General features: G+C 43.7%; 1 protein-coding gene across 2 annotated transcripts in view; it reads left to right on the top strand.

Annotated features, from left to right (window-relative positions):
* Window positions 1-11591, top strand: part of SLC16A5 (solute carrier family 16 member 5) — a 48472-nt gene extending 36881 nt beyond the window's left edge. For both annotated transcript variants that reach the window (XM_033962450.1, XM_033962451.1), the window contains 2 exons: window positions 1890-2795; window positions 9056-11591. In XM_033962450.1, the coding sequence (XP_033818341.1) occupies window positions 1890-2795; window positions 9056-9264 (1115 nt within the window). In that variant the 3' untranslated portion in view covers window positions 9265-11591. The remainder of the gene's footprint in view (window positions 1-1889; window positions 2796-9055) is intronic.
* The last annotated feature ends 6360 nt before the right edge of the window (window positions 11592-17951 follow it).

Here is a 17951-nt window from a genome sequence, read left to right on the forward strand (position 1 = left end):
CGAAGACTGGGTTGAGAACCATTGACCTAGAGTGATGACAGATTCCACTCCCTCCGCTGGCGTAGCAAGGGTAAAAGGCGCCTGGGATGGGGGCGCCCCTCCCCCACCCCCACTGCCAAGCATGTGCATCACTTCCCTTCCCCCATACCTCTGTAATGTTCCTGGCGCGAGCAGCAACCCCCAACCTGCTGTCACGCCTGCGTGAGCTCTCCCTCTGATGTCATTTCCTAGGCGCGGGTCCAGGAAGTGACATCAGAAGAAGAGCCGACGCAGGCACAATATCAGGTTGGGGGGTTGGTGCTCATACTAGGAACGTTGCAGAGGTACAGGGGGCAGGGAATCAGTGGGGGGAGGGCACAGAGAGGAGGACAGGTGCCATGCCTCTACTAAGATGGCACCCAGGGCGGACCGCCCCTCTGCCCCTCCCTCCCCCATTACTACGCCACTGACTCCCTCCAATGATGGCTCTTTGTCGTTTTGCCCAAGTGGCAGGATGCTGGAGGAACAAACAGCAAGATATTACTGGTCAGCTGCTATTCCCACCCCTAGGGAAAATGAAAGGGCCAAATTTCCAAGTTTATTTACATTTTAATATGCCGACCATCATCATGTATCTGGCCGGTTTACAAAGCTAAAGACGTTAAAATAAATTTAAGAATGGGGGTAAAAAGAAAAGGTTGAACATAAAATAGACCAATACGTTGACATACGCAATTTTGAAGGAGAGGGGGGAAAGGAAAGTTTATAATTACATTATTAAATAAAATCAAAATAAGTGAAGGGAAGGGGGGGAGGAAGAGACATCGGGAAGGGGGGTCGCTTCTTAAAAGCGGTTCTTTTTGTATACTGAAGTGCTGTTGGATAGGGGTATTGTCATACGCTATGGCATGCGTCTTGGAATAAGAAAGTTTTTAGTTTAGTTTTGAATATATCAAGATAATTTTCTTGACGAAGGTGAGATGGCATGGCATCCCAAAGGGTTGGGGCTGTAACAGAGAAATTAGTGTTTCTAGTGTAATAAAGTTCCTTCAAATTACAGCCCAATAAAAATGATTTATTGGGAGGAGATGTTAACTTTGGAAAAATTATTGCCAGGAATTTTTTAATTGTAAGGGAAGAACGAACGACTTTAAAACAGTCCGAAAAGAAATCAAAACCCCGCTCTTCAAAAAATTTATACAGCTCTCCTAACCCCTCCCCTTATCCCCCCTCCCCCCCAAAAAAGTCTGTTCCTATTCTGCTATTTCTTCATCTCAAAAGACTCAACCATGTAAACAACTCCTTAAAATTGCAAACCACCTGGAAATGTAACCAACTCCCTGAATTTAATTCCCCTGGAAATGTCCAGTTAGTCTCTTTTGTAATCCGCCTAGAACTGCAAGGTACGGGCGGAATAGAAGTCATTAATGTAATGTAAGAACATTTTAGTCTCCCACTGAGATCACTGATTCAGGAGACATTTTTAGGAAGAAAGCAGAAAAGATTTAGGGCTCCTTTCACTAAGCTGCGGTAGTGTTTTTAGCTCGTGCTGATGATTATCGCGTACTAACCCCCGCGCTACACGGAGAAACTAACGCCAGCTTTATGGAGGTGTTAGCGCCTAGCGCGTGTGACATTGTAGCCGTGCGCTAAGTACGCGCTAAAACCGCTAGCGCAGCTTAGTAAAAGGAACCCTTAATTTTGCAATCAAACAAAAGATGCTCGCCCTCCTAACAGCCCTCCAAAGTAAAGAAAAAAGTGAACGTGGTGAGCAATGAACCATTAATCCTTTCCACTTCTTTATTTGGAAATACGTGTTGTGGGGGAGGTTCCTCCATTTAAAATAGGGTTAAAACAGCTCACGAGCAGTACACCTTTCTTTGACCTGCTCTTGTGTCTCTTTCTTGAAGGACTTGGGTTGTGTTTCACGTTCCAGGCCGGAGTGACCGTGCTGGGGTACTACTTCATCCGCCGCAGGACCCTCGCCAATGCCTTGGCCGCTACTGGAGCCTCAGTTGGCATGGCTATCTGGCCATTGTTCTCCCAGTACCTGCTGGGCATAATGGGCTGGAGAGGCTCATTCCTTATCTTTGGAGGCGTGCTGTTGAACTGTTGTGTCTGTGGAGCTGTAATGAGGCCTGTCCGGGCCCACCCAGCACTACAATCCCCTAAAGAGGATTGTGGGCAGCTTGAATATGATCAGCAACCAGACAGCGTTGAGCTCATCGGTCACAAGGGGCCTGAGAAGCCACCTCTTTTCAATGGAACCAGCAGTGTGGACCATGACAAGAGCCAACTCCAGAGTAAGACATCTTCCTGTATGATGGCTATGAAGAAGTACATGGCTTTTGACCTTTTCTGCCAGAATAAACGCTATCAGATCTTCACGGTGGGTGTGGCCTGGTTGGTGATGGGCTTCGTATTGCCACTGTTCTATTTGGTGCCCTATGCTACCAATCATAAAACTGAAGAGAACAAAGCTGCCTTCCTGCTAGCACTTATTGGTTTCATCAACATCTTCATACGTCCCATAGCTGGGGTGGTATCAGGGATGCGTTTCTTCAAGGAGAAATTGATCTATGTGTTTAGTATATCTGTACTAGTCAATGCCGCAAGCAACTTCATTTCTGCTGTGTCAGCAAGTTACTCCATACTGCTTGTGTACGTCGCGGTGTACAGCGTGTCCATGAGTTTCATAGGGGCACTGATCTTCCAGGTACTGATGGATATTGTGGGAATGAAGCGTTTCCCTAGTGCCTTTGGACTTTTCACTATCCTGGAAAGCATCACCATCCTCACTGGACCTCCACTAGCAGGTGAGTTGAAAAAAAAAAGAGCTGAAAATGGCACAAAGCACCATTAGAACCAACTTGTTAAATGTACAGTTCAGTGCCATATCCAAAGCTTGGAAATGAGACTTTTCTCGAGATAGATAGATATACTGGACTAAGTATATAGCCCTTGATGGAGGCTGCCCCGTCTTTGTTGGTTGGTGTGAGCAGACTGAACAGTCAACTCCCATCTCACATCTGTCCCCAAGCACCTTTATTCTTCCATCCTGCTACTAATAGGCTCTGTTGGAACAAACACACAACACGGTTAAGCACACTTCATTCATACGCTGTCATCTCCAGGTCCTCCCTGGACTGCACGGTTTTCTGGTCCTTCATTGGCTCACCTGGCAGCATCCCGTGCCATTACCGGTCTCTCCGCCGGTCGCCACTGATCCCACCAGGCCCTCTGCTAGTTGCTCACCCAGGTCTATCAGGCTGCTTCCCTGTGCTCCTCTGGTAACTTCCGGTGCCATTATTGGTCTTTCTGTCGGTCACCACCAGCCCCTCCCCGGTACCTCCACCAGTTGCTTGCCAGACCCCCTCAGCCTTTGACTTTGACTCTTCTGTCTCTCCTTGTGGTGTCACCACTGGTCCCTATGCTCCCTGGCTTCTTGGGTCCCCACAGGAACTGGATACCTCTTCACCGGTCATCAAGCCTGAGCCCCTCCCCCGACTCTACTGAGCCCTCCGGCTACTCATTCTTCCAGGCCCTGTTCCGTCACTCAATCGTCTTATCCTGGATACACACACTGAGGACTCGCCCTGTCCTTCAGTCGTCTTCTCCCAGATGCATGCACTGAGGACTTCTTCCCAGCCAGTCTCTCTCTGAGGGCTCTTCTTGAGGACTTAATTCCTGTTCCTCAGCTTCTCTCTGTGAGGACGGCCCCATCACTCACTCCCCTGATCACTCACATATCCACCCAACCCCCTGCTTGTTGTCAAGTCTGGGGTACCCTATTGGTCACCCCAAGCTCTACCGGACAGGTTGGTCTATCAGGTTTACCGAGGATTAGGCCAGAGGCCAGCATTCCTCCCCTTGAGGGTCATCTGGCTCCTGAAGGAGCTTCTGATTGTCCCAGCTTTTTGCTCTGGAAGTGTCCTTTTCAGCACCAGCCAGCCTTTTCAGCTCCCAGCAGCCTTTGCAGGATATTATAGATATTAACTCCTTCTTTCTATTGCTCAGGCTCCCTCTGTTGGTCAGTGACAAGAACTCCACTCTGTCACACTTGGGCTGAGAACTTTTCAGCGAGCCCTCATATATATATGAAGTCCCTGAAAAGTTCTCAGCCCAACCAACAAAGTTGGGGCAGTCTTCATTGAGATCTATACACTTAGTCTAGCAATTTTCCACTTTTTTGTTCTGCATTTTTCCAAAAGCTACCTCATTTTATGAGCTCTACTTTCATTAATATATGCATATTAACATAGTAAATGACAGCAGATAAAGACCCGAACGGTCCATCCAGTCTGCCCTATAATTATGTGCTTTACAATTTCATGATTACATTAAAATGTCTTTTTTCTTTGTAATTTCTGGTCCATAGACCTTAGAAGTCTACCTGGTACTGTCCGTAGGTTCCAACTACTGGAGTTGCTGTCAAAACTCACTCCAGTCTATCCAAACCATCTCATTTTCAGGATTCAGACTGTGAAAGTCTGACAATTCATATTTTAAATAGAGATCCTCTGTGTTCGTCCCATGCTTTTTGAATTCTGTTACCATTTTCCTCTCCACATTCTTCCACCCTCGGAAGAACATTCTAGGCACCCACCACCCTCTCCACATAAAAGAATTTCCTAACATTACTCTTAAGTCTACCACCACCCCTAAACCTCAATTTATGCCCTCTAGTTTTACCAACTTCCCTTCTCTGTAAAAGATTTGGTTCTATATTAATACCTTTCAAATATTTAAATGTAACATATCACCCTTGTCTATCCTCTCCTCCAGAGTATACATGTTGAGGTCTTCTAGTCTCTTCTCATACTTCTTTTGGTACAAACCCCCTACCATTTTCGACACTTTCTTCTGGACCGCTTCAAGTCTTCTTATATCCTTGGCCAGATAAGGCCTTCAAAACTGAGCACAATACTCCAAGTGGGGCCTCACCAACAATCTGTACAGAGGCATCAACACCTCCTTTCTTCTGCTCGTTACTCCTCTCTCTATACATCCTAGCATCCTTCTGGCTACAGCCACCATCTTGTCACACTGTTTCATCACCTTCAGATCCTCAGACACTATCACCCCAAGGTCCCTCTCCCCATCCGTGCCTATCGCCTCCTGGCACATTCATCTCCTTCGAATTTCAACTCCTCAAATGCATCACTCTGGATGTCTTTGTACTGAATTTTAGTTGCCAGGCATTAGACCATTCTTCCAACTTTTCATGTTTTCCACTCCCTCTGGGGTGTCCACTCTGGTACAAATCTTGGTATAAACTGACATTTAAACGTTTATCTTGCATAAACGACTTTGTCCTCATTTTACAAATCTGGGATATACATGTATCAAACCCAAGTGCATAAAAAATGGCATGGGGCATGGAAAATCCATCAACGTTTATGCCCCATTTCAGAAGGTGAACTAAACCTATAAGCCCTAAAAGGTCAACGCTAGGAATTTCACCTGCTACCAAGCCTATTTAGGATTTGGTAAACAGCTACTATGGAGCAGCACTCCACTAGAAGGATTGGTAGGGTTGCCCCCTTAATCTCCCAATGACTTTTGTCCCGTCCCCCTCCCCCAAATGCCAAACTGGCAAGGGAAACCAGTCACTCTGACAGCATCAGGATAATAACTGTTTATGTTTCTAAGGTTGCAAAGATAACCAATTATGTTCTGACTTTCAACTAGTCAATATTATTATTTATTTGACACACACACAACTTTTACTAAACTGTAGCACCGTTTATAGCGTCGGCTGCGGCGGTAACAGCTCTAACATTAATAGGAATTCTTTGAGTGTTGGAGCTGTTACTGCCATGGCTGGCGCTAAAAACCGCGTTACAGTTTAGTAAAAGGGGGGGATTCGTTATTTTATATACTGCCTAGTAATTGTCTAAGCGGTTTACACTCAGGCATTATTATATCCATTTTTTTTTTTTTTTTCTAAAATGGATGTTTATATTGCGCGTTTCGCTCTGCTAGACAGTTCAAGTGGTGTAGAAAGTTGGGAGCGAATAAATAAATAATATAAATGTCCATTTCTCCTGTATTTTAGAAGAGGCTCTACGTTGGCACATTCTGTACTAAAATACTGGTGAAACCTGAGTCACCCAGACCTGCATGTCTCAACTCCTACTTCTATGACCTATCTAAAATAATAAAGCCAGCCAGCTGTACCCTCAATGTGTCCACAAAGTTTATCTTTTTTTTATTTTGTACTGGGTAGAACAATTTTAGGATTTAATTGTTGAGGTTTATTATGCATTTGACCTAGCCATGGGGAGAACATTTGAATAGCATATTGGGTTAGATGAATGGTCCATCTAGCCAGTATCCTGTTTCCAACAGTGACTGATCCAGGTCACGAGCACCTGGCAAAATCTCAAATTGTAGCAACATTCCATGCTACCAATCCCAGGGCTAAAGGGCCTCATACAGGGCCAAGTTAGCCTACATTTGGCTTCCACAAGGTCTGGACACCCACAATATAAAAGAGACAAAATATGTACATACAGTCTAATGGACTGAAATAGAATTATGTCTGTCAGGTCATGTGATGCTTTATTCACCAATAGGTTTAGCTAACTTGTGTTTGACAATAGTAATAATTGTAGACAATATTATTGCCATAACATGCAAGCAGCTTCCCTTTCCCTGTACTTCTGTAATGTTCTTAGTGCGAGCAGCAACCCCCAACCTGCTGTCGTGTCAGCGTTAGCTCTTCCTCTGACATCACTTCCTGGATCTGCACCAGGAACATTGCAGAGGTATGGAGGAAGGGAAGCGGCGCGCGGGTGGCACAAGGAAGCGGGGAAGGAGCGTGTGGAGGTGGGGGGGTGGAGAAGAGGGCAGAGGAGGGGCACCACCGCCCCGGGCACCTCTCACCCTCATTATGTCACTAGGTGCTGGTTCTGAGAATTATATAGCAAAGGAGTGGTATATGTGTTAGTTGCTGGTCCTTGGAATGATATGAAGGGAGCATTTGTCCTTAGAGTGAAGTGAGTAGGACACGTGTCAGATGCTGAGAGTGATATAAGACCACAGTAGATGTTTAAGTTGCTTTCTTCACATTAGGACAGTGAGCTCCTGAGAGAAAGGCACGTCCTGTAGGAAGTCAGCCAGTGCAGATGTCTCTCCTCCTCTCCCCTGCACCTCCTGGATCCCTCCATCAAAGTGGGTCACAGCCAGATGGGCCTCCGAGCACTTCCGGGTGCCTTCTGGCTGGGGCACTGAATTTAGTGCGCCGCCGGCCAAAAAGTTTGCGAGACACTGCATTAGGAGATACTGGGTGTAACGCTGGATCAATGCTTAACCATGAAAGACCAGGTGGACTCCATAATCAGAAAGGGTTTTTTCACTCTCTGGAAACTTAGATCTATCAAATCATATTTCGATACGTCAGCATTCAGAATCCTAGTGCAATCCCTCGTACTAAGTCAACTTGACTATTGCAACATCGCCTATTTAGCACTCTCCCAAAAGAATATGAGATGTCTTCAAATAATGCAAAATGCAGCAGTCAGACTTATCTTCGGGCTGAAGAAATTCGATCACGTGACACCTTATTACTGGCAGTTGCACTGGCTGCCAACAGAAGCACGCATAAAGTTTAAATTCACCTGCCTCTGCTTCAAAGTACTATACGGGCTAGCCCCCAAATACATAACAGACCTTTTCTCCTTTTCCACCAACAGACGCAAGAGAAGCACACATTCAAACTTCGTTTCCCCTCCAGTTAGAGGTTGCAAACTGAAAAAACACCATGAATACCTTCTCTCACACCAAGCAGCCATATGGGGTAAAGACCTAGATCAATTGCTTTCACCAACTACTTATGAGGAATTCAGGAAGCGCCTAAAAACATACCTGTTCCTGAAATATCTAGACAACTGACCCGCTCCTCTCTCTCTCCACAATAAAGGTCCTCCCAATCTCTTATCCATTCCCTCTCTCCCCTCATAAGTCCGCATAGAACTTCACGGTTCTGCGATTTATATAAACTGTTATTATTATCATATTGTAATTTTTCACTGTATTTTTTGTAATACGTGACCTTTTCCTAACAGGTCCTCTCAGAAATTTCTTAGCAAACTGTATAACCTATATTCGCGCTCAGCAAACTGTATATTTACATTTTCGCTTTCTTAAAATCTCTGCACTCTGTATTTCCTCTGATCATCCGCATATTGCAACTCGCTGAATGTTCAGCTACCTTGATTGTAAACCGCCTAGAAGTCGCAAGATTGTGGCGGTATAGAAGAATAAAGTTATTATTATTATTAGGAGAACAAATCAAAGTTTCAAGTTTCAGGTTTATTAAAAGTTTGTTGTACATGCAATGTCAAGTACTTCAATGCCTATAACAATTTAAAATCGGGAAACAAAAATAAAACAATTTTATACAAATAAACGTGTGATGTATACATACAAATAATTATCGATACAAAAGGAAAGATACATTTAGGGAAAAACCATTTGGAGGGTAATGAAGAATAATTTTTTTAATGTGGCTAAGCCTAAAGGAGAGGGTAGGGGAGATTGTGACCTATACATAAGGTCTAATTAAGATTAGGTATTTGAGCATAAGGATTCATAATAGATGAATTATTCTATCTATGTCTCAAATGCGTCTTTAAACAAGTGACATTTTAATGAACTTTTAAATTTTTTCTAATGAAGCTTCACCACGTAAGTACGTAAATTGGTAAACTGTACATATATGCATTTGAACATATATATAACCCAGAGCACAACAAATATGAGTGCTAATTAAATGGGCTATTATAGGGGAAAATACCCTCCAGGGATTCAAGACAAAGTTAGACAAGTTCCTGCTGAACCAGAACGTTCGCAGGTAAGGCTAGTCTCAGTTAGGGCACTGGTCTTTGACCTAAGTGCTGCCACGGGACTGCTGGGCACAATGGACCACTGGTCTGACCCAGCAGCGTCTATTCTTATATCTTTGTCTGCTGTCATCTCCAATATTACTCTTATCTTTGTTGGGCATAGGACTAATTGTATTTTCCAAGCAATGTTCTGGATTTATTTTTAACTTGATTTTGTCTATTTTCAGGGCTCCTGGTGGACCTCACTAATGAGTACAGTTATATTTTCTATGCCTGTGCTGTCAACGGGATCGCAGCTGGGCTGTTCATATGTCTCTCATCTTATGCTCTGGACAGGAAAGAGGTCAAAATGAAAGCAACAAAGGGACTGCCTCTTAAAGCAATTTACATGGAAGTCCCAGTTAAATCAGAACATACCAGTGGAACTGCTCCATAAATCATTGAATAATAGACATCTGACAAGAACAGAATATTGTGGCCACAGCTGGTGGCAGCTGGGAAATTAAGTGCTTGGTTTAGAGATTACTGTAATGCTTTCTTCAAGTCCACCATCGCTGTAGGTCCACAGTGCTAGTGGCACTATCCCCCAAGTGCTGGGGACTTCTCCAGGGGCAGAACCTTCTCAGTGTTGGGCGCTTCTCCATCAGCAGAGCCTCTCTGTAGTGCTGGGGGCTTCTCCACTGGCAGTGCCTGCTCTGTGCGATTAGACTCCTCCAAAGCGGTGTGGGCTATCCACTTTGACTGAGATTTCCCAAGACCCCAGAAATGCGAGCAGTGCTTCCCGAAAGGAAACAATTAAACAATTTCAGTAAATTTTTCTTGCCGTCTCAGAGCCCAGGAGTAAAGGCAAACAAGACACGATGCTGTCTTTACTTTTTAATCGCTTTCTGCTGCACATTTTTAGACTTTTGCTATTTATCTTTTGGTGGTGGTGTGTTTTGAAAGGAGGGAGCCGCTCCTAAACCATGGATTGAAGGACTTCATTAAGAGGACATGCTGCCATAACTTCCTAAATTCTGAGCATTATTTTGCCACTGTAGCTGAAAAGAGTGTTACAGTATTTTATTTTGCAAAGTGCCAATTTGCAGAATTGCAAAGCTTTGTTTTGACATGGTTTCGGATCACTGATTGAACCATGACAACGAAAAGTGTGGAATATTCAAGTGTGGAACTCTGGACTGCCATGAAGCTCCTTTTCCTGCAGATGAAAACTCCAAAGGAAATCCATGAATGTATGATGCAAATATTAAGTGACAAATTCTGTAAATCGGCTTTCCAGCCATCTCGATGAAACTTGTTAAGATTATTTCTGTAACCATTTGTACCCTGTAATCACTGACCATTCAGTGACTTCTTACCTAATTTTCTCCCTGTAATTCACTGATTGTACAGCCCTCTTCACTGTGAACCGCCTAGAAGTCGCAAGATTATGGCGGTATAGAAAAAAATAAAGTTAATAGTTAGTTAAATATCCATCACACTCCAAAGTAAAGATGAGGTGTGCAAACGTTCAGCGTGGAGATTCTGAAACCAAAGATGCAGCAAGGTCTGGGTGTCAAGTCTGGAAATTGTTGATCAAGTCCATGACCTGATTTTGGCAGATCTGTGAATATTGACTAAAACAATTGCTAAGACAGCACAGATAATCCAGGAAATATGTTGGGTGTATAATGCATGAGCGTCTGGGTATGCAGAAGCTGTCAGCCAAGTGGGTGCCCAAATGTTTAAATGCTGCAAAAAACATCAAGTAGACACTTCCAATTTGATTTAGCATTTTCAGCAAGCTGGTGCCAACTTTTTGGAATGACTAGTTACTGTTGATGAAACCATAGGTGTCAGCACTGTGGATGCCCGAGCACCCCCAATATTTTTGGGGCCTCACATGACTAGGGCCTATGTGTGGTCCAGGCATCTCTTCCCCTTCTGTTCCTCTTCCTCCCTTTCCCTCACCTTCCTGGTCTCTTTTCTGTCTTCTTTTTCAGAGGGGCTCGGCACCCATTTTCACAAGCTGCCGATGCTGGGACCCCTGTCATGATCCACCCAGGCATAAACAGGAAGTTGTCGGGGGGGGGGGGGGATCGTGGCAGAGGGAAAGCTTCGGAGCAGCACCAGCTGCTTGTAAGAATGGCTGCCATGCTGGGACCCCTCCAAAAAAGAAGATTGAAAGGAGACCGGGAAGGTGAGGGGAAAGGAGGGAGTGGGACAGAAGGGGAAGAGATGCCCAGACCGTGGGGTCCCCTGGAGCTCTTTAAGTTAGCCCAGGAATGGGAGCAGAGGGGGTGAGACCACGGCGAAATATAGACAGGGGGACGGGAAGGAGAGAGAGATGCCAGACCATGGGAAAGGAGAGAGATGTCAGGCTATGGAAAACACAAGAGAAAGATGTCAAACTACGGGAGAGGGAGAGGGAAAGGGAGGAGATGGTACACAAGGATGGAGGGGAAGGGGCGAGAGAGGGAAGAGATGGTGCACAGGGATAGAGGGGAAGGGGAGAGAGAGGGAGGAGATGGTGCACAGAGAGGAAAGGGGCACGAGAAGAAATACTTCTTATGGATGGGAATAGGGGAGAAGAAAAAGGGAGGAGATGGTACACATGGATAGATAGAAAGGGAAGGCATGGGAAAGTAGATCAATTCTGAGAAGAAAGTTGAATGTTAAAAGCTAATGCCAAAGATGGATTTAGGGCAGAAAGAGAAGAAGGAAAGAAAAACAGCAAATGGATAAGGCAGCCCTTGAAACACAGTTAAGAGCACAGACAGAAGGAAATTCAACCAGAGACTGGGAACAGATGATTAGAAAAATAAAATCACCAGACAACAAAGGTAGGGAATATGATTTTATTTTCAGTTAGTGATTGAAATATGTCAGTTTTGAGAATTTATATCTGCTATCTATATTTTGCACTGTTCATGAAGAAATTAATTTATTTTTATTTCTCGGATGTTGTACATAATAGAGTCTGGCATCTTAGGGTTTTGTTTGTGTATATTAGTACTTTTAGTTTGTAGTCTTGTATTTGCAAAGAACATAAGAACATAAGAAGTTGCCTCCGCTGAGGCAGACCAGAGGTCCATCTCGCCCATCAGGCCCACTGCCTGAACAGTGGTCTCTGACTAATTTTATAATTTACCTCTAATCCTGTCCCTATAACCTTACCTCTATTCCTATCTGTACCCCTCAATCCCTTTGTCCTCCAGGTACCTGTCCAGACCTTCTTTGAAGTCCTGTAACGTGCTTCTGCTTATCACATCCTCCGGTAGCGCGTTCCATGTATCCACCACCCTCTGGGTGAAAAAGAACTTCCTGGCGTTTGTTCTAAACCTTTCCCCTTTCAATTTCTGGTAGAAATGAATGTTGAGAAGCATACAGAGTGCTTTGTGTAGTTTAATTTTGGGGTTAACCATTATGTATTGTTAATAAGATTTTATTGTGTGTATATATGAAAAATGAATGGAAAAATGACATTACAATTAGTATCATTATGGAGGCAGGGGCGGGGCAGAGCTTGGGCAGGGTCTGGGGTGGGTCTATTGAGCACCCCCAATCATTTTGAAAAGTTGACTCCTATGGCTGAAACATGGTTAAGCCACTACAATTCTGAGACAAAACAGCAGTCTGTGCAATGGCAGCACTCATGTTCTCCAAGGCCAAGGAAATTCAAGACCCAAAAGTCAGCAGGAAAGGCATTGGCCACAGTGTTTTGGGATCAGGAAGGTTTGTAATGACTATCTTCCAAGGGGCCATACAATGCAGAATACTACTATACTATAATTTGCTGTGCCGATTAAAGGAGGCATTGAAAGAAAAAAGAGAGGGAAGCTGAAGAAAGGAGTTCTCTTTTTGCAAAACAATGCACCTGCTCACAAGACTGGCAAAACGATGGATGTTTGATGCAGTCGGGATTTCAGTGCATAGACCATCCACCCTACTCACCAGATCTTGCTCTATTTTCTGTTTCCAAATCTAAAGAAGAGTTTGAAAGGGTGACAATTTTTGAGTGATTCAGAGGCGATTGCAGTAATGGAGTAGTATTTCAATAACCAGATATCGGAGTATTTTTTGGAAGGGTTACAGAAACTTCAGACATTATGTGCCACGTGTATTGAACTTAGAGGTGAATATGTGGAAAAACTTTTATGTTTCATCAGTGTGTCGTCCCCCCCCACCCACTCCTTCCCACCCCCACACTTGCACTTTCTCTTCCCCCATACCTCTTAACCTTTGTCAGGGTGAGTGGCTTCTGCAAGCATGCTCCCCACGCCAGTATTGGATTTCCCTCTGATGTCATTTCCTGACCCTGTGACCCAGAAGTGATTCAAAGGGGAACCAGGCTGGCACAAACAACAAGCAGAAGTTGCTCACGCTAGCACAGATAGTACGGAAGTACAGGATGGGGGGGAGGAATGGTGTGAGGGCGGCGTGGTGTGGGAGGGCGGTGCAGAGAGGTGCCAGTACCCCCACCGACTTGGCGCCCAGGGCAGTCCACACCCCCCTTACTACGCCACTGCATTTCATGGCTCATCATTCCCTTCTTGGTTGGGCTGAGAACTTTTCAGCATCCTCTCATAACTGACATGAAGATGGATTTTTTTATAATCACTACAGAAGAGCAAAGATGTACAGTAACTATGTTATTGAAAAATGGTGCTTTCCTCTACCTCTGGGATCAGCACTCCCTCTAGTGGCAATGAGCTATACACTACCTATCTCCCTCTAGTAAAGCACCTTGTCCATTTTTGGCTTAAATAATTCAGGTATACCAATCCAAAGAGCTTATAAACTAAGTGGATATTTTGGGCATTTGGAATTAAAATGACTTGCTCGAGATCACAAGGAGCATCCGTGGAAGATATGGAAGTGGAGTTGAACCCTGGCTTTGATGGGTCTCAGATCATTTTCTTCCCACTGTTTCCCGATACCCTGCACATGTGTTTATCCAGTAGGTCAGGTCAGTGGTGTAATTACCATATAAAATGCAGGAAATCTTTGTCCTGCAATGCATTTATGTTTATAAATTGTATTTATATTGTTTTTGATATAGAATTGTTAAAGCCAGCTTTCATTACAAAAATTTTTTTTGATACAAACTGCTTTTTCCATAACAGTAAGCACTCTAGTTTATTTCAGAAATTTTAAATGATTAGGTTTTCTGCAGACCAAGCCATTGGAGTTAAGCTACCAACATCAACCTGATGATTTTCAATATAAATCAGGCCATTAAAAACTGCCTCCTCAATATACTTCTCCTAGTACTCTTCGCTATGACCAGTCTGGTCTCTAGAATAAACTCTGTTATTGTCTACTGTAACCTATTTGTTGTCATGGCTAGTCTGTTTTCAAACGAATGTGAATGTCTACTTGTAACCCGTTCTGAGCTTCTGGGAGAACGGGATAGAAATCGAAATAAATAAATAAATGTACTCTATGCTGATATTATTGTTATGGACAGTCTGCCTGGGTTATTTCTATGCACGTTTGCAACCTCAGGAAACTGTTACATAACATGTACCCAAAATTGAGGTTTATGTGTTTTCAATAAAAAGTATTTGTCAATTTTGTATGGAAAACCGCCATGTTCAGACCTTCCCATGGAGTGGTCATGGCAGTACTTAAGTCAAAATATCCATAGTTTGCTTCCTTGTGATTAAAGTGTGTTGGACACTTCCTCTTCTCTGAATGTACAGAAAAAAATGCGAGAACATAAATGCAAAGAGAATTATTTAAATACACACACACACACCAACAAAAGCATCTATGTGCACTTTTGCACTATGTGTACATATGCACTTGTTTTGCTGTAAGAGAAATGCTGCTATGACTTTGATCTAACTGTATAAAATAAGGTACTTTTTTTAAATGCAGGGGATAGAGAATCACACTTGGTTTGTAATTTTTCCAGTATCTACCGGGTGTATTGTTCGAGGAATAATGGGTTTTGATGATGAGGCCCTATTGTATTTTAGCCACTCTGCGATCATAGTATAATAAAGAAAACTGATTGAAAAACTTACCTGATTGCAAGAACTGTCTTTTTGGTTAAGTAATGTAACAGCAGGAAAAAGTTCACACAAAAGCACAATACCTTGTTTCACAATGCAAATCCATTTATCTGCATTTTCACGGCAGTAGAGCTAGGTCAGAGGAGGCAACAAAACGTGCAGGTTTGCATTTTCAAAAACAGAACTCAAAGGAAAAGAAGGTGCAAATCTCTGCAAATATGTTTCCCTTGGGCAATTTTCACACAAAAAAGAGGAAAAAACAAAAACTGCAGTGGTCATAAAACAGTTTGTATCCAAAAGGGTTAATGAACCCGGACCCAAAACAAAAATGAGGTCGAAAAGGATGTCTGACTTTGACATTTCCAGCAAAACATCCAAATATTAAGGTGGATAAGTGTCCATTTTTGAAAAAGCTGGACGTCTAAAAATTTTTTTTTTCAAAAAACATCTACTTGGACATCTTGACCGCCAGGACATACAACCTTATGACACCTAACTTTAGTCCCCATTTTCAAAACATTCAAATCTAGACCAAATGGACATGGGAAGGGCCAGCATTGTAATAGACATGCCAATAAAGCAGTGGGGCAACTTACAGAGAGTGTCATGTGTACATCTCATGATAACCCCCTTATAATTTATGATAAGCCCTCCAAAAACTCCCTCAAAAACTACTATACCTACCTGTCTACCACCCCATTAGCCCTTATGGCTGCAAGTGGCACCTATATAGCAATATAGTAGGATTTTGGTGGGCTCATGCTTTCCACAATAAATGTATTGATTTAGAGTGGCTTATGGACCTGGCTCCTCCTCTCTATGGCTCAATAGCCCATCCACCAGGCTACTTAAGACCCCTCTGTGATGCTGTACTAACCTTTCCCATACCAGATGCTGCTGTTCTAAAGACAGGTATGTACTGCTTCATTCATATTTTTGTGGGGTGGGAAGGGGTTAGTGTCCACTGGGGAGTGTGGGGGGGTCATCACTTAATCCTTCCAGGGGGTCATATGGTCAGTTTGGGTACTTTTTTGCCAGACGCTTTGAAAACAGGTCTAGCTCAGAACATCTAAGTTCCGTCCGAGGACATTTTGGGAAAGATTTGATTATAGGTGCAGGACGTCCTCATAGTCCTTTCAGGGTGTCTTTGAGTGTTCCAAAACAGTGTAAACATCTCAAAACCTTTTTCAAAGTGACTTTTGTTTTAGCTTTTCAAAAGGTGAAGAATATCCTTCCCTACAGGAGCCCCTCCAGATAGCTTGATGGACCACTGGTCTGACCCAGTAAGACTATTCTTATGTTCTTATCTCTCTATTATCTCTACTGCTTCAGTATTATTTTTGCAGGCCTATGGTGCGTTTCTAGGGAGAGAGGTACCAGTTCAGGGGTAGGGAACTCCGGTCCTCGAAAGCCGTTTTCCAGTCGGGTTTTCAGGATTTCCCCAATGAATATGCATAAGATCTATTTGCATGCAGTGCTTTTAATGCATATTCATTGGGGAAATCCTGAAAACCCGACTGGAATACGGCTCTCGAGGACCGGAGTTCCCTACCCCTGCATTAGTTTCTCTGGATCCTAAAACATCCTTGTACCTAGTGCAGGGGTAGGCAATTCCAGTCCTCGAGAGCTGGAGCCAGGTCAGGTTTTCAGGATATCCACAATAAATATACATGAGATAGATTTGCATCTCAAGCAGGCAGTGCATGCAGATCCATCTTATACATATTAATTGTGGATATCCTGAAAACCTGACCTGGCTCCAGCTCTCGAGGACCGGAATTGCCTACCCCTGACCTAGTAGAACAGAAAGAATTCTTGTAATTGCAACTTAAAGGTCTCACGGAACCAAATCAGAGCCCTGGTTGCAGCTGAACAGGAAATCCAAAGAAGGAAGAAACTTCTGTGTCAAAAGCAAAACAAAACTCACAAAACTGTTTCATTCTTCTTATGTTTATTATCTGGAAACTGAATCTGATTGGCTATGTCAGTGGTTCCCAACCCTGTCCTGGAGGACCACCAGGCCAAATCGGGTTTTCAGGCTAGCCCTAATGAATATGCATGGAGCAGATTTGCATGCCTGTCACTTCCATTATATGCAAATCTCTCTCATGCATATTCATTAGGGCTAGCCTGAAAACCCGATTTGGCCTGGTGGTCCTTCGGGACAGGGTTGGGAACCACTGGGCTATGTCAAACAGTATGGGGGTCCATATTCAAAGCAATTTAATTGGCCCAATATGGCCACTGGCCAGTTAAATTGCTTGTTCAAGGCTAACCGCTCATATTCAGCAGCACTAAGGCCCAAATTCTGTAACCTATTTCGGAGGCGCCAACTAGATAGGCGCCTATCTAGATTGATTAACAAGCTCAATTAAGCTTTTTAATCAGCAATAATTGAAACTTAGGCGCCTATCAAGAAAGAGCGATTCTGCAACAAGGTGCCTCTAAAAATTTAGGCGGCCTTCAAAAAGGTAGGCGCTATGCACGTTAGGCGTGGGCGTGGCTACATGAGGCATCTTGTTGCAGAATCGCTACTCTTAAGCGTGCTTAAGCGCTCATATAGATGCCTTTTAGTTGTGCCTAGAACTGGCCTATTTATTGAGCGCTTCCAACATAGGTGCCGCTCAGCGTGATTCATTAAACAGCACCTCATTTTACTTGAATCGCGCTGAACAGTGCCTACTTCAGCGCCTAACGTTTGGGCGCTTCTTATAGAATTTGCCCTTTAATCTATATTTATTTATATTTATAGTTTGGGGGCTGGGAGGGGGGGTGTCTATGTATGAATGATATGGCATATGCTTTCTTGGTAAATGGTGTTACTTTTTTATTCATTATGGCCCGGATTCTGTAGCCGGCGCTGTCGTCAGTGGCCGCCTTAAAAGCAGCTGCCAATCGCATGTCAAAAGCAGGCAACAGAAATGTAGACCAGGGTTTTCCAGCGCCTACCTTTGATGTGAATAGCACCGCCGTAGGCGCTTTAGGTTGCCTAACGCTACTTCCAGCATTAGCCACGCCCACAGTGATGTTAGGCAGCCTAAAGCACCTTCTGAGACGCATTTCCAGCACCAATTTTTTTAGGCGCCTTGAAATAGAGAATGACACGGGGACAAATTTTTCCCCC

The sequence above is a fragment of the Geotrypetes seraphini genome, chromosome 10 (genome assembly GCF_902459505.1).
Source record: "Geotrypetes seraphini chromosome 10, aGeoSer1.1, whole genome shotgun sequence".
Lineage (NCBI taxonomy): Eukaryota > Metazoa > Chordata > Amphibia > Gymnophiona > Dermophiidae > Geotrypetes > Geotrypetes seraphini.